The 25,378-nt window shown below is 42.6% G+C and overlaps 1 protein-coding gene across 9 annotated transcripts in view; it reads right to left on the minus strand.

Annotated features, from left to right (window-relative positions):
* SYNE2 (spectrin repeat containing nuclear envelope protein 2) overlaps positions 1–25,378 on the minus strand; it is a 1,823,309-nt gene that overhangs the window by 929,381 nt on the left and 868,550 nt on the right. For all 9 annotated transcript variants that reach the window (XM_069207355.1, XM_069207357.1, XM_069207362.1 and 6 more), the window contains 2 exons: positions 17,429–17,602; positions 14,484–14,620 (listed from right to left, as the gene is read on the minus strand). In XM_069207355.1, the coding sequence (XP_069063456.1) occupies positions 14,484–14,620; positions 17,429–17,602 (311 nt within the window). The remainder of the gene's footprint in view (positions 1–14,483; positions 14,621–17,428; positions 17,603–25,378) is intronic.

The raw sequence follows: 25,378 nt of genomic DNA on the forward strand, positions 1-25,378 counted from the left end.
GGGTGCATGGCCTCTTAAAACTCTGAGTTTGGCAGGGGTCACCCGCATCCTGGAAAATCAGGGAAGCGCAGAGTAGGCCCTGGGACAGGTTCCGCAGAATGAAGCCTAGAGCGTTGACATTCCCTCATCAGCCGACGGATGAGGAGAAGTCAAAGAACACTTTGACTTCTTAGATTTTTTCTTGTGCCTTGACTTACCAGTTCGCCTCGAGGACTTGGAGTGGGACAACAATGATGGAGGACTCTGCAACCAATTCCAAGACCTTTCTCTCAACTGAAGTCTCCACTTACGTGGAGTTGAGTGTCGGACTGCCATCAGCTTCAGGGGCCACACCCTCAAAATCTTTGGATGCATGGCCCGACACTCGGAGCATGACATCGGGTCATGGTTGCGCTCCAAGTACCAAAGACACACAAGGTGCGGATCCATTATGGACCTCGACCGATGAGAGGATCCACAGGGCTTGAAGCCAGTCTTTCTAGAGGATATTCTCGATGCACCAGGAGTAAAAACTCAAAAAACACTTGATAAAAAGTAGAAAAAGGGCAGTCAAAAATTAACTGCGGGGTAGCTCTCTTCGGATCAGTGATTGCTGGCACGGAAAGAAAAGAACTGGTGTCAGCACACCAAGGTAGTGCCTATATAGGAACTGCGACGTTATATGTGGCGCGGATGATGCCGGACGCAGAGCCAATCAACACCACCTAACAGCAGGCAGGGATACTGCTCACAAAAATCTTCCGAATACAGTCTGACACCTGGGGAGAATTCAAAGGTAAGGAATCTGCAACTGGAAGTCTCTATCAGATAGTCTGATGATCAAAAGTAAGTCCCTGTCGCAAAAATAACTGCTTGTGACCCACCCATCTTCGACCAACTGCCATTTATAGCAAAACCCCTTAGAGTTCTTATCATTTTTATCAGTCAGAGCATTCAGTAGTTGGGGTGCTCAAAGCCTGTGGCCCAGCAGACCTTTGTTACACTAACAGATGCATAGTGTTGCCCTATGTTTAGTTTATTTAGATTATTGTGGCTTTTGTAGTACTCAGACAAAGTAATCTGAAAATAAATGGAAATCAAGGGTGTAGTCTCTATCCGACAAAATGACTGCCCGGTGCAGACAGGTTGCAGCTGCTGTTGCCTGAGCTGTCTTTTTTCCTGGAAGGTGAGGCGTGTGCACAAAATCTTTAGCTGCATTAGGAGCAAACCTTCATAGATGTAACAGGTCTTCTAACTTAGTTTTCGGTACTTGTTAGAAGCACAAATGAATCTTTTGTGCAGTCTCTAACCTGAAGGTTGGTGTTGCCAGTAGAGAATTGAAATCTAATTCTTTGTCCCCCATCTTCTTTCTCCATTTGTTCTGAGTGGGTTTTGGAATATGTTGGAACATGTCAACTTCACATATGGTCTTTTACCTTGCTGAAGTTCCTATATGGTGGGAGAAACTTCCAAGTTGGGTGTGGATTCTCACAGACTTGTTCTTAAGAACCAAAACAACACCAGCGAAGAGCTATTTTCTCTAAGTCCTTCAGTGCTCTGCATAACAGAATTATTGGAGGTTGTCTGTGAAGGATTGGAATTATGATAAAGGATAACGTGAGTGTGTGCATCCTCCCTCCCCCAGGAGAAATACAACTGACGGTGGCTTGACCCCATCCTGTATAGGTTGGAGGTGATAAGGTTAGGCATCATAGAGTGAGTGTTAAATAATGAACCTGCTCAACTGTCACCCTAACTAATGCACAGGGATTATTTGATTTACATTAACCAGAATTTAGTTAAATATGTATTTGCTCGACTATTCTGTTGATACAAATAAGTCAGGTGAGAGGATGTAGGGTGCTAGTTCAACCTAGGAGTTTGGTTAGTGGATGGGAATTAAAATCACGAGGCCCCGTGGGTGATTATTTAAAATTGCTTGCTGAAACTGACAAGTCTGAGGGAAGCCATCCCCGCCATTTTAGGGTCTCAACAGGAACATGTGTTTTAAGTACAGTGCCGTAGCTTCTCCATTGGTACAGGTTAAAGCAGCATTAGACACTCACTTTCTAAGTGAATACACCTCAATAAAGTAAGGGCAGAGATGAGGAAAGGAGAGTCATAACAATGAAGATCATTGGTCAATAATGTGAGCGTTACATTCACACATATGGAGCTCAGTCCCAACGAGAGAAGGTGTAGCTATTTTCCATTTGGAGGTTTGTGTTTGGCCTACTGCTTTTCTCTTGCAAATAACCAAAACGTGTTTCTTTCTACAAGGGGACGACCTCTGCATAGAGGCAATGAATGGACCTATATGTAAATCTACAATACAGCATGGCAGCGTGACTTCACCTCGGATAAGCAGGCCACTAAAACCCGAAGAGAAACACTCATTTTTCTGTTTGGCTAAAGAATAACTTACCTCTTCCATTTCACCAGCTGCCACGTTTTTCATGAGCTAGTGCCTTGGCAGACAAGTCGCACATCCTTGTAGGTTTTTTAAACCAACGTCAGAGCTGGGCGCGGTATTTTCCAAGCGTGAACCGTACTCTCTCCGCCAGCAGTCTGTTTTATCATTTAATGTTCGTTTAGCACTGAATGTTTTGAAAGGCTTTGTACTAATTACTATTGACTTTTACAAGCAGGGAGTGGCCTCTTGAGTCATTCCCTGCTGTTGTCATTTCCCAAGAGGATCGTGCTTAATTTGAGCCAGTGGTTGCAGTTGGGACCGACCTGTACTCTTTTTGCAGCACTGGGAGGCACTGGGAGTTATTTTTTTTAATCAACAGACTTTTATTAAGAACAAGAAAGTGAAAGGTGGAAGAAAAAGACTGGAAATAGAGGCACACTGAGAAAGTGGGTAGGAAAGACGAACCCTCAGATGACAGGGGCGGGGAGTGGATGTTGGTGGAATAAAGACCTTCCTCCTGTTGGGTCAGGGGCGTATGTATCGCTCAACTCTCCCATTTCTTCCATTAACCACTTACCCAAAGGAAATGGAAGCAGGAGCTTTAGAACAACTTGAGAGCTGTCATCCCTCTGCAACCCTCCTGGGGCCATATGCACGAACACATTTTCCCATTGACACAGAATGGGAAAAACCCTTTGCTTCATCTGGCCCCTACTCCGGGGCAGTAGGAGAGTGTGAAGTCAAGCTGGACAGGCAGTCTTTGCCTACAGGCATCTCTGCTCTCCTAACCAAAGAAAATATTACTAAAATGTGGAGGGGCACAGCAGGGACAAGGAGGTCAGAGATTCAGAAGGGTGAGTGCACAAAATGCACCTTTACATGATTTAAATGATTCGGAACCTAGGACATTTTCCCTCCGAACAGTCCCCCAAACTCCCAGAAAAACTCGGCTTTGCTCCTGTTCTTTATGTTAATGCAGGAAACAGCCTTGTTCCACAAAAGCACCGTAAGCCATTACGAGGTGCCTGAAAAATACGACTGCATCTGTAGACCAGAAGCCGTTTATCGGGTTACAGAGGAAACCGTTGTTTTTTAAGCTATGGTTTATGTCAATGGGTAGTGCTTTTTGGATGGACAAACATGCCCTGATCCTCCATGTTCTTTGCCACGTTTGGTACAGGTAGAGAGCCCCTGATTGGATTATTATTGACGACTGAAGCACGTATCAGTGTCAGGCTCTGATTCGCCTGTATTTCACAGTCGAACAACAAACCTTGTCAGAGACAAAACGACTCCACAAAAAGGAGAGACTGTCTCCATGGACGTCAATTCACCAAAGTGCCAGAGGTAGCGGAAGTGACATCACACGCCATTTCATCTTTACTTTCACTCACACACATATGCTTACACAAACACACATTCACTCATACACACACTCCTTCACATAAGTACACTCTCGACCGCAGGCACGCACACAAGATACACTTAAAAGTGTTTTTTATTTACCTCAGCCACCAAGGAGGGTCATATTCCAGCTAATTGTAACCCATTTTTATTACACTGATAGTGAATAATATGTTATTCACTATCAATGTAATAACAAAACTGATTGAAAACAAGAAAGTGGAGCCCCACGCAAGCTGTCCGTGTGCTCCTGGCCCTGATTTTGTCACCTCTGAGACCAAAGGACGCAGAGGCAGTGCCAGGGGTCGCAAGCGGGAAGTTGGAGATCGCAGCTGCAACCCCTGGCGACCCCTAAATGACGTCTAACTATCATCTGTGCTGTGCTTTTTATGGGTCATTCGGTAGCCTTTCTTCAGGTGCGTCAGTGATTGTGTACAGATGCCCATTTGATTAGTACTTTTCCAAGGAAAGTGCCACCGGGGTCAATAGTCTTTTGCATCAATTATTTGCGCTCTGGTATTACAGAGGGAGGTCACCGGCAATGGAGCACCCCCTTCCATAATGTGAATTGAACTGAGCCATATTCTCTATTAGGCAACCCCAAGAGGGTGCTACCTCTTTTGGAAAGAGGGGGCGTATTTCTCCTTGTGCCCGCACCGTATTGGAGAATTGTGTGCAGGAGCAAAAAGAACACGAGGAAGTGCTCTAATTGCATGACAAAGAGGTGCACAGTCAGAATGCTTCCTGAGGGCAACAGTTGGAAGAGGAAGAAAGGGGTAGGAAGGACACCAAAGGCAGTGCTTATTTTGAGCCGGTCGTTGCCGGTGTGCGCCACTGAAACTCATTTTTAGGGGACAGCAGTTATTTTTCCTCGTCAGATGTTTCCTGAGCGCAAGAGAGAAAGCACACACAAAGAAGGTGAAAAACATGTAAAATAGTGACAAAGGGAGAAAGCAAAAGGGCAGGGAGTGTCCGGAACTGGACTAAAGGAGGCGTGAGGCGCATTGAAGATGCACTAACATTTAGTAGCACCGGCCCCTGAGCAGATACACATCCACATCATAGTAGTTAACGTTCCTTCAGAAGTGATTAAGCTGATGGGCCATGGGGCACACCTACACCCTTTGGGATGCCACTAGACCCAATGAAACATGAGCAGACTTTAAACAAAGATTTTGGACACGTGTCTGGGATAGCACAGACATACCATTGCTGGGTGCCCCAACTGAAGATGAACACTTCTTTTTTTGCTTGTCACTGAAGATAACACAAACTGCAACTACCAGAATACAGTTGGAAATTTCTGCTGCTGTGCAAGCAGCGCTCTCTTTTCCCCTGTATATTTATATGTTTCTTTGAAGGAAATAAATTAAAGATGAACCCCGATTTTTCCATTAAGAACATGGAATGGGTTTGTTTGACTGCCGCTGTCGCCCACCAAACTTGAGATCTTATTCCAATTTCCACCATACTACTTTTCGCTATGTCATTCTCAAGTTCACAGGTATGGCAACTATGAAATTTGAGAAACACTTTCACTTCCTTGGCTAGCTATCCAGAACAAGGACTTCATGTCATTTCTAGAGCAGCATCAGAGCTATGACATACCATAATCTGGACAGTCCCCCTCCTATGAACCACAATTATGTGAAGCACACATTTCAAGAGGCTTGACATGCATGCAAGAAACGCATTGGAATCCCCCTTTAGCTCAAGTTCACACACAAATATTTGAAAAAAGGGAGTGCTGTCAAATCATGATAAACTGCCTTGGTCGGACTATCTTATAGGCAATCAGGCAGTGCCCGATGGGCTGGTCTGACAGGACAGTGTGGGTGTTTTTTGGGGCTGTTTTGGGGCCTGTCTTTTGGTCTTATGAGCCATTTCATTCTGTTGATTTCCCTGGAGTAGCGCAAATTAGACTCCATCCTTTAAGTATCATCATTGCACAAAATACGCAATTACACTTACATTATATTTATTGTCTCCCTTAATATTGTTAATGCAGATGGACGTTAAAACGCATACATGCAATGTAATCCCTGAACTTTTGAAGCTTTATAAACGTGCATGTTAATGTTCCTATAAAGAGCTTATATATATTAATTATTTATGTTTCACATTCACTCTTTATGTTACATTTATAGAACTAAAATGTATTTTTCTTCAAGTTTAAGTTTATTCTGAAAGGTAACGTGCCTGTATAACCATGTATTTGAATTGCTCAACCGATTTTTAGTTAAAGTTAGGCTAACTTAACTGACTGAAGGCCTTAATTCTCAAATGTGTTTTGCTTGGATGGTGTTCTTTTTCCTTTGTAGATGCGTTTCAAGGCTTTGTTAGCTAGTGAATAGGAGTACTGTCTTATTTATTAGTTTTGCTCACAGTAAGGTCTGAAAGAATTAATCTTGGGAAGAGACATGAAGATTTAATGAGCAGCTGAATCCTCCTATTCATCATGTACCAAGAACGTAGGAGGTCCAAGGTCATAGTTATTGTCCAGGATCTGCGGGATGAGAAATTCAGGTGGTGTTGCAAATCCAGATGACGGATCCAAAGTCGATTTGTCCTTGGAGGGGAGGAAACCAATAACGGTCATGTTGAAGACTTAGTTTGTTTTAATTAATGCTGCTGTTAAAAGTTAAGGCAGACATCCCTTAGACTTCAAGGGGTACAGCCTCTTTGCTTCTCTTTGTTCTTGCAAGTATGAAGCTTCATGCTAAACACTCAGAGACAGATTTAAGAAAAGTGGCGCTGCACCCAGTGCAGCACCACTTTTCTTGCGCCCCTTAGTGCCCCACGAACGCCACCATGTGTGTGCCGTATCTAACATACGATGCACCATGGCGGTAGTTAGGGAACTAGCGTCAAAATGTTTGGTGCTAGTTCAGAGGTTTGCAGGATTAGTGTAAAAAATGTTGACGCTAATCTGGCAAATCCTATTGAGGCTCATTGTAAACAATGGTGTGCTTCCTTTTAACACTTGCTCTGAGCAGGCATTAAAAATGCCGAAAAAAATGATGCAAAGAAATCTCTTTGATTGTTTTGCACCATATTTTTTCCCTCCCTGACAGGGAACGCCCCCTTTACGTACATTATGCCTGGCGCAGACATAATGTAACACAAAAGGTTACAAAGTAGCACAATGCATGCATTGCGCTCAGCGATTTTCGCCTTGTTGGACCACATTAACATAAAAATTAAATGACACTAATGTGGCTCAAGGAAGCGCTTGGGGCTCTGAAATCTGCCCCTTATACCTTTTTCTGGAGTTTTTTTACTGAAGCTTTGCTATGCTGACACCTCGCATTTCTGAATTCCTTTAAGATTTAATTTCAGTGATCCTCATTCCCTACTTTGAACCCTAAATAGATGAGTTTTGGAATAATTTCATGGTTAGAAGGGCGAGCCGGGATTCCTTTGTGGAACATCTATTTCTAATTCTCAGTTTTTGTATTGCTTTGTATCTTAATTTAAAGAGACTGAACCAACTGAGATACTTCAGCGTTCCAACTGTAATCCTGTACCTTTTCAACATTTTCATGACCTTCCCATAGATTGGATTGATAACTGATTGGAAATAAATAATTGTTTGCTATTCTTGATTCCCTCACTGTCCCCGTCAATCCAAAAAAATCCGTCCAGTAAGAGATTGTAAACATGCTTCATGCGCGCTCGCATCCCTGATTTTAAAATAAGCATTAACTGAAACAAGCTCAAATCCATACGGTCTTCCATACCTTTCAAAACACTCATTCAGCATCTTTAACTTTAAAAGTTAAAAATTGCCCTGATTTGCAAACTTTGGCTACTTTTTTAACTATAAAAGTCGCTAATTGAGATCACTTTTATTTGGTGCCCGGGCACGTTTCTGCCTCCGTCCAACCCTGTAAACAACAATGGTTAAAAGTAGAGTCGGCTGCATTTGCTTTCCTCTCAGGATATCTTTCTTGCAGCAACTCATAACGAGCATTAGGAAACTCATCTTCTTTTTCATCTAGCTTTTTTCCCCCTCACTCTGATCTGCTTCCATTTCAACTGCATTACTGCCACCTGGTGGCTTTAATAGTGTATGATCTTTTTGAAAAGCTGTTCAGTTGACATGTTTTGTATCATCTAAATAGTAACCTAGTTTACATTTACATACTATACAAAAGTGAATGAAAGCATCAAATAAATAAACGATTAAAATGTTAATGAATTCAAAAATACAGCTCCAAAGCCAGGCCACACAACTGAAAGAAACTAGTTTTTCCATAACGGTTATAGCCTGTGCAATGATTCAAGTTCGAGTCACTGTACTCAGGAGAAATTTAACAGTGGATATTTGCTGCCCCGATTTATAAGAAAAGCTGGGTTCGAAGTGCAAATGAGTGTACAACCCTTCTAAGAAGCACTGGAATACAACTGTTCAACCAGGAAGACTTAAAACCTGCTTCGTGACATCACCTATCTAACTTCTCAGAATTTTGACTTTGTTACTGTGATATTCTTAACATGTGGATGTAAATATGTTGATTTGCACATATTATCTAAAATTAACTGTGTAACGGATTAACCTGTCTGTGTACGTCTACAATGTAGCCATATGCACCATATCTCTTAACTACCTGAATATGTCTAAACCCTTCCATCCCAACACACAGCTTTAAATCAAAGTAAACTGTCTTGGGAAGTCCACATATTAACTTAAGTTTATCATCAGTTTGTTCAAACGAAATTACATAATGCACATGAAAAATAATTGTAGATTTTATTGAACATCAACAGATGTTACACTGCAGCCGGTTTAGCTATGAGCCTTTTTGTTTAAAGCCATTTTCATTGTTAATTTCTGCACGTTTTTACGCTCCAATTAAGCTGACTAGATAGATGGAGGAAGCTTCTTCTAACCAGAAGCAGTAATTTGAGCACACCCTTCACTGAAATTCACGATCACTGCCGCAAAAAGGTTATAATGAACAAAACGATGACGACTTTGTCTCAAGAAAATGTTTACTCCGTCATTCCCCCAGATACAAATTGCATAACCTGAGAGTATATTTACTCAGGACGACAACCCTCCTGCCATTTCTAAATAGACCCCCTTAAACTCATACAGCCGCTGCAGAGTATGTGTCTGCCTACTCTTCACCATTCAAGGAGCTTGCTGGCAGCTGCCTGGTCTGAACGGGATCCTGACGCTGAGTGCTGAAGTAAACCGATTCCTGTTGCAACACTAATGTGTTTTGCCTACTTTGGGGTTTCACTGCATCACAGTAATATTCAAGAGGAGCTACACACACAGTCGTTATTAGTTCCGAAGGAAAGCAATGCCCTTGAAAGTGAAGCTGATACCTAGTAAATAGATTTTACACGTCATCTCCTCTGATGGGACACTCCTGGGTCATTTCTACAAAAAAAAAATCATTGGGCTGTGTGGGCTCAGCACGACTGCATGAGAGCCACCAAGATTTCGTTATCAAACATGAATTTCTGTTCTTAGAACCAAAAAATATATTTTTTTATGTTTCTAATGAGATGGAAGAATGAAGTAACTGAAAGGTGTGGTTATATGAAAATTATTTATTTGCAGGTCATAGAGCACTCCCGTACAGAGGAGGCAGGCCCGTACTGGTAGGTGTTGCTCACCCATTGAATGCATGCGGTACCAAATCCCCCTTACGTACTTGCACAACCTAATATCCCAACATGAAGCCCAAGGTCCCCTTCGGTATCAGCTTCTAATCTGACATAGACAAGGAAGGATTTCTTCGCACATGCAAATACATTTCAACACAAACTGGACAGAACCCAACAGATTTTAATTAATCAAACATGGCACACATTCTTTGTGTTGATATCCACCCACAACAGTGTGTCACAACCAATACACCGTTTGAAGCCTGTCCTGGACAGCATGTGCAGAAATTAAAACAACAGCACCCACAAAAAAATGGAAAGACCTAGAGAAGTCGTCCCTAACGTCACACCCTCTAGGTAGAAAAATCAGGAAGTGGCCGTAGACAGCGCTTGTTGCTGATGTAGGAGCTAGGGGCTAGATGTACCAAGAAATGGGTTTGCGACTCGCAAATTGCGAGTCGCAAACCCATATGCAGGATGGTGTCCCTGACACCATCTGCAAATCGCAAGGGGGTCTTAAAGACCCACCTCATTAATATTTGCGACTCCCTTGCGATTTGCTGCACTCACAGGGATGGTGGCCTGCTAGAGACAGCAGACCACCATGTCTGTGACTGCTTTTTAATAAAGCATTTTTTTTTTGTATTGCAGCCCGTTTTCCTTAAAGGAAAACGAGTTGCAATACACTTGAGAAAATGAAACGTTTTTGTTTATTTTTTTCAGAGCAGGCAGTGGTCCATAGGACCACTGCCTGCTCTGAAAAAATGTTTTTAGAGCCATTCACAAAGGGGAAGGGATCCCATGGGGACCCCTTCCCTTTTGCGAATGGGTTAGCATCCGTTTGAAATGGGTGCTAATTGCGAATTGCTTTGCGACCGCGCTCACGGTCACAAAGCAATTTTACATCGTGATGCGAATAGTAGTAAGATGAGGTTTGGGATGAATAAAGGAGAGGTGGAGGATGGAAGAGTCTGTACAAAGGAATTAGGGAAATCATAGTACCAAAATGGGGTTTGGGATGAGTTAAAGCAGAGAAAAATTAGGGAGAATTTAGTTGGGTTGTTTGGGAGATCATAGTAGTAAACTTAGGTTTGTGGTGAGCCAGGAGAGGTAGAGGAGGGAAGAGTCTAGGAGGACTATTTTAGAAATAGTAGTAGAATGAGTTTCAGAAGAGTCAGAGCGTGGAGAGAAAGGGTAGATTGACAGAGGTATAGGGTGATGTTGAGATAAAGCTTTCAAGAGAGACTAAAGCAGTACATATATAGATGCATGATTACTTTGTATGGGAATATATGTGTAAGAAATAGAATATATTGAGATTTAAAGTTGTATCATATAAACACAGACTTTCAAGAGTTGCAATATTTGCAGTTAACTTATTTGTGTACTTTGATAACATTTTATCTTTCATCAATATTTCAATAGTGAAATGTTTGTAGATAAATAATTAAGATAATATTTACCTATTGTGATAGATAAAATAAAAATAGAGTCTCATAAGCATCTAATCAAACAACTTATATAGAAACCATGCAATGACCTATGAACAAGTCAAGCGTAGAATAATATTTTATATATATATATATATATATATATATATATATATATATATATATACATATACGCCAATGCATACATATATACATTTAAACAGGTCTACAGAGTATGTATACATTTTAAGATAAAGTAGTTATTATACATATTTGTTCAAATTAATGCACATTTCTAGTTATATACATATAATCAGATTATAAAATCTTTACATACACAGGGATATGCAGTCCATTGCTGTTTGAGTATGATGGCTATGTAGGAAAGAGCCAATGCTTGAGTAGTCTTCTGAACAGCTTAGTGGATCTTAAATTTGGGGGTAATAAGTTACATTACATAGTTTGGCCGCTTGAACAGAGAAGGATGTACCACTTATTGTCTTTTACCTCTATGGTGGAGTTTTGAGGCTGGGTGCCAATCTTGAGCGGAGCTTTCTTTGTTGAATATATTTGGTTATTTTATTCCTGACGAAAAGTGGTCCTGTTCCACGTATCGCTTTGTGGGTGATATAAAGCAGCTTGAAGGTGGATCTTCTGACAACCGGTAACCAATGTAGGGCCCTTAAGGCAGGGGAGATGTGGGCTTATGGCTTTTCATGTCAGTGTAGTCTGGCAACTGAGTTCTGAATGAGTAGTAGTTTTTTCATAGTAGATAGAGATGATCCATGGTAGAGGTCATTGCCGTAACCCAGTCTAGGTAGTACAAGAGAGATAGTAGCCTGCACCTTGTGTGGAAATCGGAGGTGGAGGAAGATGTGTCACAGAGTTTTCAAGGTGCTGAAGCTTGATCGGCCTAATTTGTTGACTTGAGCATTCATTGCAAACTTGGAGTCCATGGTAATTACAAGGCTTCTTGCTTCCTCAGATAGTTTAGGAGGTGGTCCAAGATCATCAGGCCAGGCCCAGAGTGTGTCATAATTTTTCCAATCACCACATGTGAATACCACCATTTTGAAAGCATTCAGTTTGAGATGGCTCTATGTCATCCACTCATCAAAGGCTCTGAGGCAACTGAAGATTTGTGAGTTTCCAATGTCTTTGAGGCATTCCAGTTTAAGGAGTATTTTCATCCAAGTGGTGGTCTTTCTGAATCTCTAACATGCACATATTTAAACATTGCACATCCTGAAAGCCCTTGACCACCTAGGGATATAGACACCACTCATGATCTGCCAGATACCGCCTGCTCAGCTCGTCCGGTCTGGTATTCAGGGCCCCTTCCAGGTGGTTTGTAATCACAGAAATGTCCTGGTGCTCCAACCAATCCTAGAGGCCCATTGGCATGGCAGAGGCCCCCAGGGCCCCACTCTGCAATGCTGGTTGCAATACCATATTGAAGAGTTGTCCATGAGAACCTGCACAGCTTCTGGGGAGACAGTCTCTGACGTTTGACTACCTGCCTATTCACAAGTGGGCAGGAACAGAGTATCAACAAAGTGACCATCAAGGTACCAGTGAGGGCCTCATTATAAGGGCACAAGGGCTCATAAGTAGCTGCCCCAGGCTAAAAAAATCTCTATCTCTATCGTTTATGCCCTCAAATGAAAGCTGCTGAAAATCCAGTGCCTTAGTGCACTCTGGACTACCACTGCAAATGAGGAACTTTCTTCTGTTGGTGGCCGAAGTCATGAGTTAAGCCCTGCCTCGGGACAGGTGTCACACACACTGATATCTTCCATATCCATGTAGAAGGCATCATCTATGCAGTGAGACGGGAGGAAGCCACCCCCTTCACCACCTTCATAATCCTGGACTGTTCTTTGTTTTAGCACAGGGTCAGAGATAATACCAATAAGGAGATGGAGCAGCTGCTGGTGTGTATGACATGGCAGAGGCATTGGGGCAGAATCAGGATGCATGATTGCATCAGTCAACATTGTGCTGAAGTCGAATCAGTGTCCAACATCGGTATCAGCATTGAATCCTCTTCCGGTAGTGTTGGTACCGGCGTCAATGTGGAAGGAATGGGAGTGGGTCTCAGAGCCAGAGTTGAACTCTGAACCAGTGTTGGTATGGGGACCATAACAAGTCCCCAAAGGGGTCAGATGGCACTGAGGATGGATCCCCCTATTTTAACCATATTGAAGGGCTCTGCAGTTCCTTGGGGCTTAAAGCCGCACCAGAGGGAGCAGAGCTTCCATCTGCTGTGGTGTCACGTATTACCTGGAAAACTCGGGCGCACTGGGATCAGTTGAAGAATCAGCTTTGCAACCATAGACCTCAAAAGTGTATGAATGACATTGTGACTTCACCGCCCCTTCCCCTTAGGTTCAGAGTGGTGAAATGGGACTGTGTCCTGTTTTGCTTTTCTATGTTTGCACTTGGACTTCAATGTCCACTTGCTGGATGATTTTGAACGCAAAGTTGAGGACCTGTGGTAACTTCCTTGGAACAGCACTGAGTCCACATCTGCACCTTGTGGGAAAGCCAATACTTCTTCTTTATTTTTGGTCACATACAGCTTCACTACCCCGTCCCCTGATCTCCTCCAGTTGCATGTGGGCAATTTATTGCACAACTTTAAATCGTATCCCAAGCCCGGACATCACAAACACACCATGACCAGGCCAGTGACCGAAATCTGCTTTCTTCAGCCACATGGTGTGAAACTGGTCATTTTGGCTGGGGACAGCATTTCATAGCACATGTAAATTCATTTTAGGGTAGATGGAAAACCATCAAGTGTGAGGACAGAGCTCTGGATCTGTGCTAGAAGGCATGGTAAGAAAGGAACTGATGTTAGAACTTAGGGGTGGCTCTCCACTCTGTTAGTTCTGGGGTTGTACAGAGTCAATTTGGAGCAGAAAGGTGACACCTAGAAGGGCGCAGAAGCACTGCTGAAGAAAGGTTTACAGATCCAGTCCAGGGAGTATTGTAAGGTGAAGAATCTGCAGTGAAAATATCCATCAGAAAAATACAGACACAGGACATGAAACACGGTCACTGATGCAGGGATAGAAGGGCATTCTAGGAGAAAGGCTTAAAGGCACCCTCATCCCAACTGATAGTCCCACTCACAGATCCTGGGAATAAGTGAAAGTCCAGGCCTTCTAGACGGGTGCTCAACAACATGCTGCATAAGCACAGACACACACTCTTAACAGAAATGCCACTGTGTTAATACCACATTATAAAAAGTGCAACAATATAACTTATAGGCAGGTGGTGGCACCGTCATTGGGAACAATCCCTTGCCTTGCTCCAATAACATGGATCAGAAATGCCCTGCAGAACAAAACTGGCTTTTGTTGAATACTGATGGAAGTCTAATTAACACCCTCTGCTGGATCAGGCAAATAATAATTAAGATTAAATAAGACTACTTTGACTCAGACGTGTTTAGGACATGGCCTATAATTATTTCAGGACATGCTGGCTCCATCTTTAAGGACACATTGCCCACACATTTCATTTGTTTTATCCACTACAAAATACCATTTATAAATTTAATTGCCTTATTTTTAAAATGCTTTGAAGAGGAATGCGGCCTGATTCATAATGGAACCTCTGCTTACCTCTTGTACGAATCACAATCTGCAAGTAACTTCAGCACTTGCTGCCTGGCCTCAAACAGCTCTCTTTCCCCAATCTTAGTTTGCCCGTCAAACTCAGTCAGTTTCTTTTCTCCTTCGAGGATGTCAGAACGCAAGACCTGGAGGAATTACACAGTAAATGTTCTTAATCACCTGACAAATACTATGATGCTATGTTTTTAAAATATAGAAAATCTTGTTGAGATGTCATTATTATAGCTCACATATTTAATTTCTGCATTGTTGCAAATGGGGACTCTTTTCCAGTTTTTTTCATTGCTGCTACAATTTGTCATTTTTATTGGTTTAGTAACAGGTTTTTAATGTCATATATTAAGGACCCTTCTTCAGCTAAGGCCCAAAGCACGTGTGGCCTTATAACCTATCATTGTCCAACTTGACTAAGTTATCTAAGTAAGATTCTATAAAAACTATGGAATCATACATAAATAAAAATTTCTTCTGGAAAGCACAAACCTCTATTTATTGCTTACTCTACCACTTTTGCTGGCACAACAGTCCAAGGCATCCGGTGTGAGGTAAGGTTTTTTCTTTTTTGCCTTCCTCATCACCATAATCATATCATCAATAAGTGTACAAGAAAAGATATTGGCACAGGTGTGTAATACCTAGGTGAAAATTATTGGTTGCAAACTACAACCAGTAAATGTGTTTGAGAACAAACCTATGTACTAATAGGTCAGTTCACAAAAATCCCAACTGTCTTTCAATAAAGAAAATGTTTTCTTCATGTAGCCAATTTTCCTTGAAGGAAAAGGGACATATTTGGAACGTTTACTTTGTTTGTTTAAAAGTTGGCAGTGGTCTCGTGGACCACTGTCTGCTCGTCAACAGTCTTTTTTTGACAGTCACAAAGGACAAGGGACACAAAGGGAACCCATTTCCTTTTCCTAACAAATTAGCAAATGGATTTTGGTCACGAACATTGATACATTTAAAGGAATGCTTATTGATACAATATTTAGAAGGAATGTTAACAGCACTGTGTTGGTATCTATTTGCAGTCACATTTTAGGATTAAAAAAAACTTTTAAGACTTCAAGAAAGACATTGGTACCTAAGAAAAAACATTAATGCATTTCCAGCTGTTAAAATGCTTAGGACATCTGGTCCTTTATCGTCTCAACTCTTTTATGAGTGCAGTGTAGCAGTCAATAATTAAAACTCCTTATTCTTTCTGTATTTTATGCTTCCATAAATGCTTTAAACCTTTGAATCACTTTTGTTCAGAACTGCAATATATTTTTTAAATTTCACTGGATATTAGAAGATCTTGATATCTTTTTTATTGCGCTGTTTTGCATAGCCGCGTACTTGTCACACTATAGTTACCTCAGTACAGTTCAAATGTTGCTAACATGTGCAATTGGGATAACCATTTGTTTGAAAAAAGTGGTATCCTTCACCAAACAAATTGTGTTTAGATTAACATAATTAGATCTTAGATTAGATTTGATAAAGCTGTGGTCATAAGTACTGGTTCTGCAACGGAATCCCTTCTAGCAAATTGTAAATCTTATTTGAATCTTCCACCCAATTCAATGATCAGTTGATCTGTTATTTCGACATAACTAGAAAGAGAACTGAAAAGCTGCTTATTAACAGTGGTATAACACAAGTGCCCTGCTAAAGAAAATAACTAAATCCACAAACCATCCAAGATATTGCAGTCTTTAACAGCAAACAGGAATATACAATTTTTGGCATAGAATGTACTTTATGCTGCATTATTTAAGCACTTCAATTTAGATTAATCCTCTGCAAATTCACCCGACATGACATCATTTATGTGGACACTAAGAAGCTTACTTACAAGCCCCTTACGCCACCGGTGTGTCACTTTTTATATGGGAAAATGTGATGTACCGGCGGCTCAAGGGACTTGTAAATAAGTCCCTAAGTACCCAGCCCTGGGCTTTATGTTAACAATTATCTACATAATTCTTGTTGACTAAAGAGTCCCAAGATAACATCTACATAATGCAGTGGTTCAGCACCAAAGGTCTAGGACTGGAAGCATAGGGCCCCCGCACTATCAGCCATCTGGCAATGGAAACTCTATCTTCTTTAGGATACATATACCTGTAGTTTATCTCCCCAAATATACCCCAGCCCTGGTGTCCAGCCTCCCACCACCTCTCTTAAACCTCTTTACAGGCATCCTTCCTCACCACACATTTATACTATGGTTTCAGAGCATTCCATGAAATTCATAAAACATTGCTCTTGCCACTAACACAGGCACTTGAATTCTTGCCCCTTGAGGCTAAGCACACACCCACACACCCACATACACACACACATATAGATACTGCCTTCTTTCCTTAAAGTAGGCGCTATGCACCTTCACCAAAACAAAACTACTTACGAGTCATCCTGCCATTACAATTGACATGTTCATGCTAGGCATCAGTCCCTCTTACCGTTTCCACACATTTTCCAACCCTGCAACGCTGTCTCTCAGCACACTCGCTTAATACCCTATCCGTCAGCACACTTGCTTGCTATCCTCTTCCTCCAGCCAAAAGGCACACATTTGGTATCCTATTCATCTCTAATCCTTAGACAAACACAAACCTCATGAGCACTATGTAAAGCCTAATAATGACCCCCTGGTTAATGATTCCCATGCCCCATCAATATGGGAGATGCACCCTATTTAAAAGTTCAAAGAGACAAAAGGAGAAGAAACAAATTAAACTAGAAATAAGTTTATAATATGTGCAGTCATATGTCTGCACATATATTATGTATGAAGGCAACTTCAGCCATCGGTGAAGTGTGACCTGTTTAGGGGGAGCTTTTGACTTAACTAACTCTTACAAAAATCCCACATTTTGCTTTCAACACTTTTAAAATAATCATGGTGCATGAGTGTTATATTATATTGTGTTATATTGACCCACCTCTAGATGCTGGATTTTTTTAACGAGATCCTCTTCATCAGACAGTGTTTCGTGATACATTTCCAGCTGTGCTGCTAATCGCTGAAGCCATTTCAGCGGACTGCTTGTGTCCTCTGATGAAACTTCTGTCTGTGCCAAAATCTGGATGTTTTTCATATCCGACATCTTCATAGGCTGCATGGAAATGTAACAATACAAATTGTTAAAGACCACCTATAATGCTTCTTAATTGTAGACATTATTAACTGTATACATGTCAGTTTCCGGCTTCAGCTATATGATTCAGGAAAGTATTCATCAAGCTATATAACACCATTCCTGCATGTATAAGATATTTCTGTTCTTTATCATTTTTTAATATAGAGCTATCAATTCTAGAGAGTTGCTTCTGAGCAGCAAAATATTTTTTTTCTAAACCCACACACCCAACAGAAGTGTTACTTTAAGGCAAAATACCCTCACAATAGAAAATGTTCATATCTATAGACACTTGTGTTTGTTTGTGTGCCATGGGCATGTACACACCAGAGTCACTGTTATATAGAACAAGAGTGTACAGGAACCCCGGTTATACCAATGTCCCTCCAGTTTCCCCCTGCACTACTGCTAAGCGCTCTATAGTGCTTGCAGTATAGCTCCTCTGCTCCTGCCTTGTTTTGCTGTTCTGCTGTTTTTTTCCCTGCTTGATGCCCTGTTCAGGCCCCCACTGCCTCCCCTTTACACTTCCTACTCTTTTTCTCCCCGCTTCAGGTCCCACCGCGTCCTGCCATTTTTCCTGCTCTGCATCCCCTCCCACCCCTTTGATGTCCAATTCCAGGACCTACTTAATGGGGGTTGCTGTGCGACCCCACTAAGCAGGTCCCTCCAGCTCCTCCTGCACTTACTGCTAAGCGCTCTACAGCAACTGCAGTATCGCACTTTTGCGCCTGCCTTGGCTTGCCGATTTGCTTCTTTTTTCCCCTACTTGCTACCCACTTCTCGTGGAGAAGTGTGGCTCAATGGTTAGAGCGGCAGACCCTGATGCAGAAATCTGGCCCGGGACCAGGGTTCAATTCCCACCTCGGCGGGTCTTGGGCTCAATTTCCTCAGACCTGATAATTCTTGCATCTGTGCCTAATCTAATTCATGGGTCCCACTCTGTAACTCTGGGCAATAGCTTGCTTAATCTCCACAACGCCCCCAACAGCGCTGGGATGCCTGGCTTCACCTTGGAGGTTGCCCAGGAGTGGGCACCTAACAGGGAAAAGCCAGGAGGGGTTCCACAGCGGTATGCGTACAGTGCCTTGAGACCCTAACAGGTGAGCAGTGTGCTATACAAGTACGAAGTTTACAGTTTACCCTGCTCTTGCTGCCTCCCCTTCACTCTTCATGCTCTTTTGCTTCCCCACTTCAGGCTCCACCACATCCTGCCTTTTTTCCCGCATTGCACCCTCTTCTGCACTCCCTGCACCCCTCCCACTCAGGATCTACTTAATGGCAGTCACTGTACGAGCCATCTGCACCCGGACTACGCCCACCACTGGGACACTTGGTCCTCCCACCATCCACTGCTTCTGAGTTGATGAGCTCCTCGTTCTCACTACTGCACGTCCTTCCTGTGCACCACCAAAGGACCCTTCAACTTCAGCCACTGCCGTTTCTCCTGCCTCACAGGGCCACCTACCCACACAGGACCCAAATCCACTTTCTCCCAGAAGACCACCATCAACCCGGAACCGCTACACTGCATCCTGCTCAACTCCCGCTCCCTCAGCAAACACGCCACAGAAATCTGAGACACCATCATCACCCTCGCCCCAGACGTCACCTTCATCCCCAAAATATGGCTCAACCCCACCTCAAACCCCAACATCTCTATCGCCACCCCTGACAGATACAAGATGATACACAGGGACCGCCCCAACAAGCACAGCAAAGGAATCAACATAATATTCAAGGAAATATCCAGTGTTCCACCATGAACAACAATCCAACGTTTGTCATGGAGTACCTTAACATCCTAATACACATCAACACCAAGACAAGCATAAGAGGTACCCACGCACACAGATCACCAGGACCCCGCCCAGCTTTCTGCAATGCCATCAGCAACATCATTGTCCCCCTCGCCATCGACTCCCTTCACTACATACTGTTCAATAACCTCAACTTCCACATCGAGGACCCCAAGGACGCCAACTCCACATCCCTAATGGAGAACCTTAACAACAGACTCACCCAAGTAGTTTCCAAACCCACCTACAGAGCTGGATACACCTACAACAACATCTTCTCTTCCAGCGACAGAATCAAATTAACCCACACCACAGAACTCTCCTGGACAGACCACACAATTGTCCACTTCACTATCTCCAACACCCAGCACACCATCACCAGGCACTGAAGAGCCACCCACCACAACTGGAGAGAAGTAACTGAGTAAAAGAAATGGGCGTGGGCTCTCAGCACCACACCACCCGAAACATCAACCAACCACAACCAGGCTGTCCACAATTTCTCCCCCTGGATCAGCAAATGCACTGCCAATGTCCCCTCTTTGAAACCAGCAAAAGCCAACAGAATGTCAAGACAAGCCAGTTGGTACACCCCAGAGCTCAGAACCACCAAGCTTAACTGTCTTCTACTCGAGAAGCGATGGCGCATCGCCAAGGACTCCTCCGACAGAGCTGCAGAACAAACATCACTCAACAACTACCACCAGTGCATCAAGGAGGCCAAAAGAATAGCCATAATAGACCACATCAAAGCTGCAAACAACCACACTGTGGAACTCTTCTATCAAGGAATTCTCCAACCTCACTACAGCAGAAAACACAGTACACCCCTCCCAACAACTCTGCAACTCATTTTCTGACTACTTCCAGAGCAATATTGCCAACATCTACAACAATTTTAACCATCAACCCACTTCACTCAGCCTTAACAACTTCTTCCAACCAGTGAACCCCAGCCCAGCCCTAACCACCTGGTTCACACTTGACATCCAGACAACAGCTACCATCCTGTCCTCCATCCACCTCAGGGCACCCACAGACCCCTGGCCCACCATCTCTTCAACCTTGGAACCAACATAATCAGTACTCAACTAACCAACCTCCTCAACACTTCCATCTCCACAGCATTCTTCCCAGACAGATGGAAGCAAGCAGACATCAGATTCCTCCGTCAGCCGACCCTAGCGACCCAAAGAACTACCGGCCAATTTTCCTGCTTGCATACCCAGCCAAAGCCCCGAGAAGGCCATCAATCAACAGCTCAATGACTACCTAGAATGGAACCACCTGCTCAACTCATCACAATCAGGTTTCCAGGCCAACCATAGCACCGAGACCGCACTCACTGCTGCAACAGGTGACATCAGAACTCTCCTTGACCAGAAGGGGATTCTCCTCGACCTGTCAGCAGCATTCAACACAGTCGCCCACCACATCCTCATCGACAGAGTCCACAACATCGGCATTCAGCAACATGCCCTCAGGTGGATCACCTCATATACCTCAGGATGCACCCAGAGCATCCGCCTACCTCCTTTTACCTCCGCTCCCAAGAATATCATATGCAGCATGCCCCAAGGATCATCCCTCAGACCCACTCTGTTCAACATCTGCATGACCCCCTCACAGACATCGTCAGATCCCACGGACTCAATGTCATCTCCTACGCTGTGTCCTCTCACACACCAAAGACCCCTCGAGCACCAAAACTAACTTCCACAATGCCATGACTGAGGTTGCCAACTGGATGAGCGACAACTGCCTTAAATTGAATTCCAACAAAACCGAGGTACTGATCTTTGGAAAGAACACCTCAGCCTATGAACACAGCTGGTGGCCGGAAGAACTCAGACCCACTCCCACAATGACTGACCACACTTGCAACCTTGGCATAACCCAGGACAGTCAACTGACCATGAAACAACAAGTTAACGCAGTCACCTGCACCTGTTTCCACACCCTCTGCATGCTTTGCAAGATCTTCAGATGGATCCCCCGTAAACACCAGAAGGTTCGTCACACAAGTCCTCGTCACTAGCTGCCTCAATAAGAGCAATGTGATCTACACTGGTATCTCTTCCTAGCTCTTCAGAATACAGACAATACAGAACGCAGCAGCCAGACTCATCCTGGACCCCCCCCCCGAAGCAGACCTACATCACTCCTCACCTCAGGAAACTCCACTGGCTACCAGTCCAGAAAGATGCCAGTTCAAGACCCCCACACATGCCTACAAAGCCCTCCACAAACTTGGACCGTCCAACATCAACCAACGGCTGAACTTCCAAGTCCTCTCGAGACACCTGTGCTCCACTTCGATCGTCCTCGCATATGTCTCCTGCATCCATTGCAACTGCAGCAGGGGCCACGCATTCTCCTACATCGCAGCCAAAGCTTGTAATGACCTCCCAACTCCAAACGGCGACCTCCATGGCAGATGTTAAAAAGCAACTCAAGACCTGGCTTTTCTATGCAGATGCAGTAACCTCAGTGCCCATATAACCCTAGGGGTGATAGCGCTGTGCTTAACAAAAGACTGATTGATTGATTGATTGAATGAGACAACAACAAAGGTGAACTGGACCTTTAGTGATTTTTTTAATGTCAATTAACTAAGTGTGACAGGTATGCTGTTGCATGAGAAGCAAAAGAAGGCCCGGTAGAATTGTAAAGAGACATTGTTCATGTCTTAAACAGAGGAGCCCACAACCAGGTTCCCGCACGTTTGGAGCAACAGCCGGTCTGAAGAATCTGGCTGCTACTCCCAACGAGCAAGAACCTGGAACATCAGCAGTGCTTAAATAATAACATGTATACGTTCTATTTATTTTGTGCTTTTGTGCGCCTTGTGGCTTATAAGTACACAGCACCAACCTTCCCCTTATACAAATTAAAACAAAACAAAAAAATAAACATACATATTTTAAATGTACGAATTTCACTGCATATAATATCCTTAAATACTACAGGTGCAGTACTATTTTCTGCATGACTAGTCATCATTGTAGAATCTGATGCTGAAGTAGAACCAACCTCAAGACAAGGACTACACCAGGATCCATCACTGTTGCCAGACATATTTACCACAGTCACTAAATGACTGCCCACAGAAGTAGAGATTGAAGGTGTAATATGAGTACAAATGTCAAACCAGTTTGCACCGTCAGTGTGATCAGCATACCTCTCAATATCTTTCTCTTTGTTTCTTGTATCTTCTTTGCTTGTTCTGGTGGAAGATTCCTTCTGCTCCATCACTCTTTATCCACTAATAGAATGGCACCTTTGGACACTTTAGAAACCCTTACTGTAAGAGTACATTTCGATTCTCCCTTTTCACTTTATTCGGTTTCTTTATAATAACTCAACCACCAACCTTAAAGTTAACATCCTTGGTATAATGTTCACTGTCAAAATAACATTCCATGGCATCTTGTTTCTTTTTTACAATCTCTTTGATACTCATATGGCCATCCGATTCAAAAAGGTCCTTGACTATTCAGGGCACAAGTCATACCTGGGTAGCTTCCTGCATGAAAGTTTGAAAGGTGACAATCCTGTCACAATGTGTGGAGTAATCAAATAGTTGCAAGTCTTTATTCTTAAAAACCTCTCTACATTTATAGCAGAGGACAATGCAGTTTGCACTCCTTCATTCAAAAATTTGTTAACTCGTTCCACAAGGCCATTTGAGGTGAGAGAATAAAAAGCAACTTGTAACTTGCAACTTGTAAATGTCTTATGTGAGACACTTCAATGAAATACCTCATCAGAGAAGATTTAAAGTGTGTTCCATTATCACTAACAATCTCTATTGGAGGCCCTTTGATTAAAAAAAAATCCTGTAAAAAAGAAATAATTGCCTGTGTGTGATGAAAAGATACAAAATCATACTAGTACCATTTTGAAAAATAATCAACTGACACAATCATTTATTTCATGTGACAGTGTAGAAGATGAAATGGACCAGCAAAATCCAGAGAAAGTTTCTCCCTTGGTCCAATGGGAAGAGGAACAGCATATAATGTGGTCTCAGCAGTTTCCAATGCTGTCAGAAAACAAACAATTGTTACATTCATCTATCCATTTATTGACCTGAGAATCCAGGCCAGGCTACCAATAAAATTGTTTTATATTCCGTGTGGTTGCAGAAACTCCTAGATGCCCTTCATGAGCAATGTTAAACAGCAAGTTTCTGAAGACTAGTGGTGAAATTAACAGGTCATGTCTAGTTAGGAAACCTTCAACTAACGAACGTTCATCAGACACTTGTGCAAAAGCCTTAAGACCTGGTCAAAGATTCCTTTCCTTAGGCCAACTATGTCTTACAAATTTAATGACACCCTGTAATATTGTGTCTTTATTTAAAGCTTCCAGTCATTTTTATTTTTTCAGCAAATAGTTTTGTTTGGCAAATTCACCCCCAATGAGTGCTACTACACATTCTACATCCTTTGCCTGGCTGTCTTTAAATTCCACACTCAAAGGCATTCTTGACAAGCAGTCAGCCCTGGCATTCTTGCCACCTGGAAGATACTTAATGAAAAAATTATATTCTTGTAACCTGGCCGAAATCCTCACTAACCTGGCAGATGCTTTTCCAGAGCCATTGCCATTGAGCATATAAATTGATGGTTTATAGACTGTGGAAATATCAAATTGTGTGCCCCATAGAAAGGTTTTGAATTTTTCCATGGCCCTTGAACAAGCCAATGCTTCCCTCTCTACTGTGCTGTAATTTGTCTGAGTTGTAGTAAGGGAACAGGAGGCAGATGTAATGGCATGTTCCTTGATATTAACCCACTGGAACAACACTGCACCCAGACCTAGTTGGCTAGCATCAATGATTATAAAGCAGGGTTTAATGGCCGTAAAAGTAGAATGGGTGCCGAAGTTATTAAAGGTTTGATTTTCAGAAAGGCGTCATTAGTCTCTTCTGACCAAACAAACTTCTGCACCTTTTTTAAAAGCAGTCTAAGAGGGTGAACCACTATGAAATAACCCTGGATGAACTGTGAATGATGTCCACATTGACCCCAAAATTACTGCAAAGTATTGCTGTTGTTCGGTGGTTTAGCATCTTGTATGACTTATACTAAAGACAATTTCGGTTTAATGCCTTGAGCTGCACAAGATGCACATTACTTATAAGTGCACAACATATGCCCAGATATGAATCTTATGGGCATTATTCCACAGGCTTCAAGCTATACCTCAATGTTGAGGAATAAGTAGCCAAAAAACCACTGTGGGTTTGCCTGTTTTTCCTTCTGCTGGCACCTGGCCTGGCTTTTCTGGATGGACTGTTATTAGTGGAGCAGAAACAAGAGAGCTTTGGATGCTGCAGGTCTCGGTCTAGAGTGGCACAGTGGGTAAAAAAAGATGCCCCCGAATTTTTTCCTGAATTATCAATCAGTGGCTGAGATTAATTCAAGCATTTCTTTTAACACTTTTTTTGTCATTTCACTCACACCAGAGCATCTGAAGGAAAATAATTTAGACACTTTTCTGATGAATTGTATATTTTGAAAATTATTGTGTGCCTTTTATTTTGCTGCAAATGTGGTGTATTTGATCTGCACTAACTTTGTGCTTTAAAGTCTGATTTGGTGATTGAGTATATAGACAAGTCCAAACCAGGCTCTTAGAAAGAAGCAGAATGTCTTATTAGTAAAAAACAATGTACATCCAGATAGCAAATGATGTTTATTGCAGAGAGCTACCTAAATGAAACAATCTTGTTTTCTTAGCATTACATGTACACTCTTATGTATGGTTCCTAAATGTTAGACAACAGAATGGATCCACTACACAGCTAATGGTGTAAAATATTGAAGGGCAAAAAGTACAAAGCATTTTTGCATTCCGATACGGGCTGATTCACAAAATTGGTCCATTTGTGACCGGAAAATGCTTTCTGAAATGGGCAAAGACCAACCTACAATTCTGTAACGTGTTA

The sequence above is a fragment of the Pleurodeles waltl genome, chromosome 9 (genome assembly GCF_031143425.1).
Source record: "Pleurodeles waltl isolate 20211129_DDA chromosome 9, aPleWal1.hap1.20221129, whole genome shotgun sequence".
NCBI classification, from domain to species: Eukaryota; Metazoa; Chordata; class Amphibia; order Caudata; family Salamandridae; genus Pleurodeles; species Pleurodeles waltl.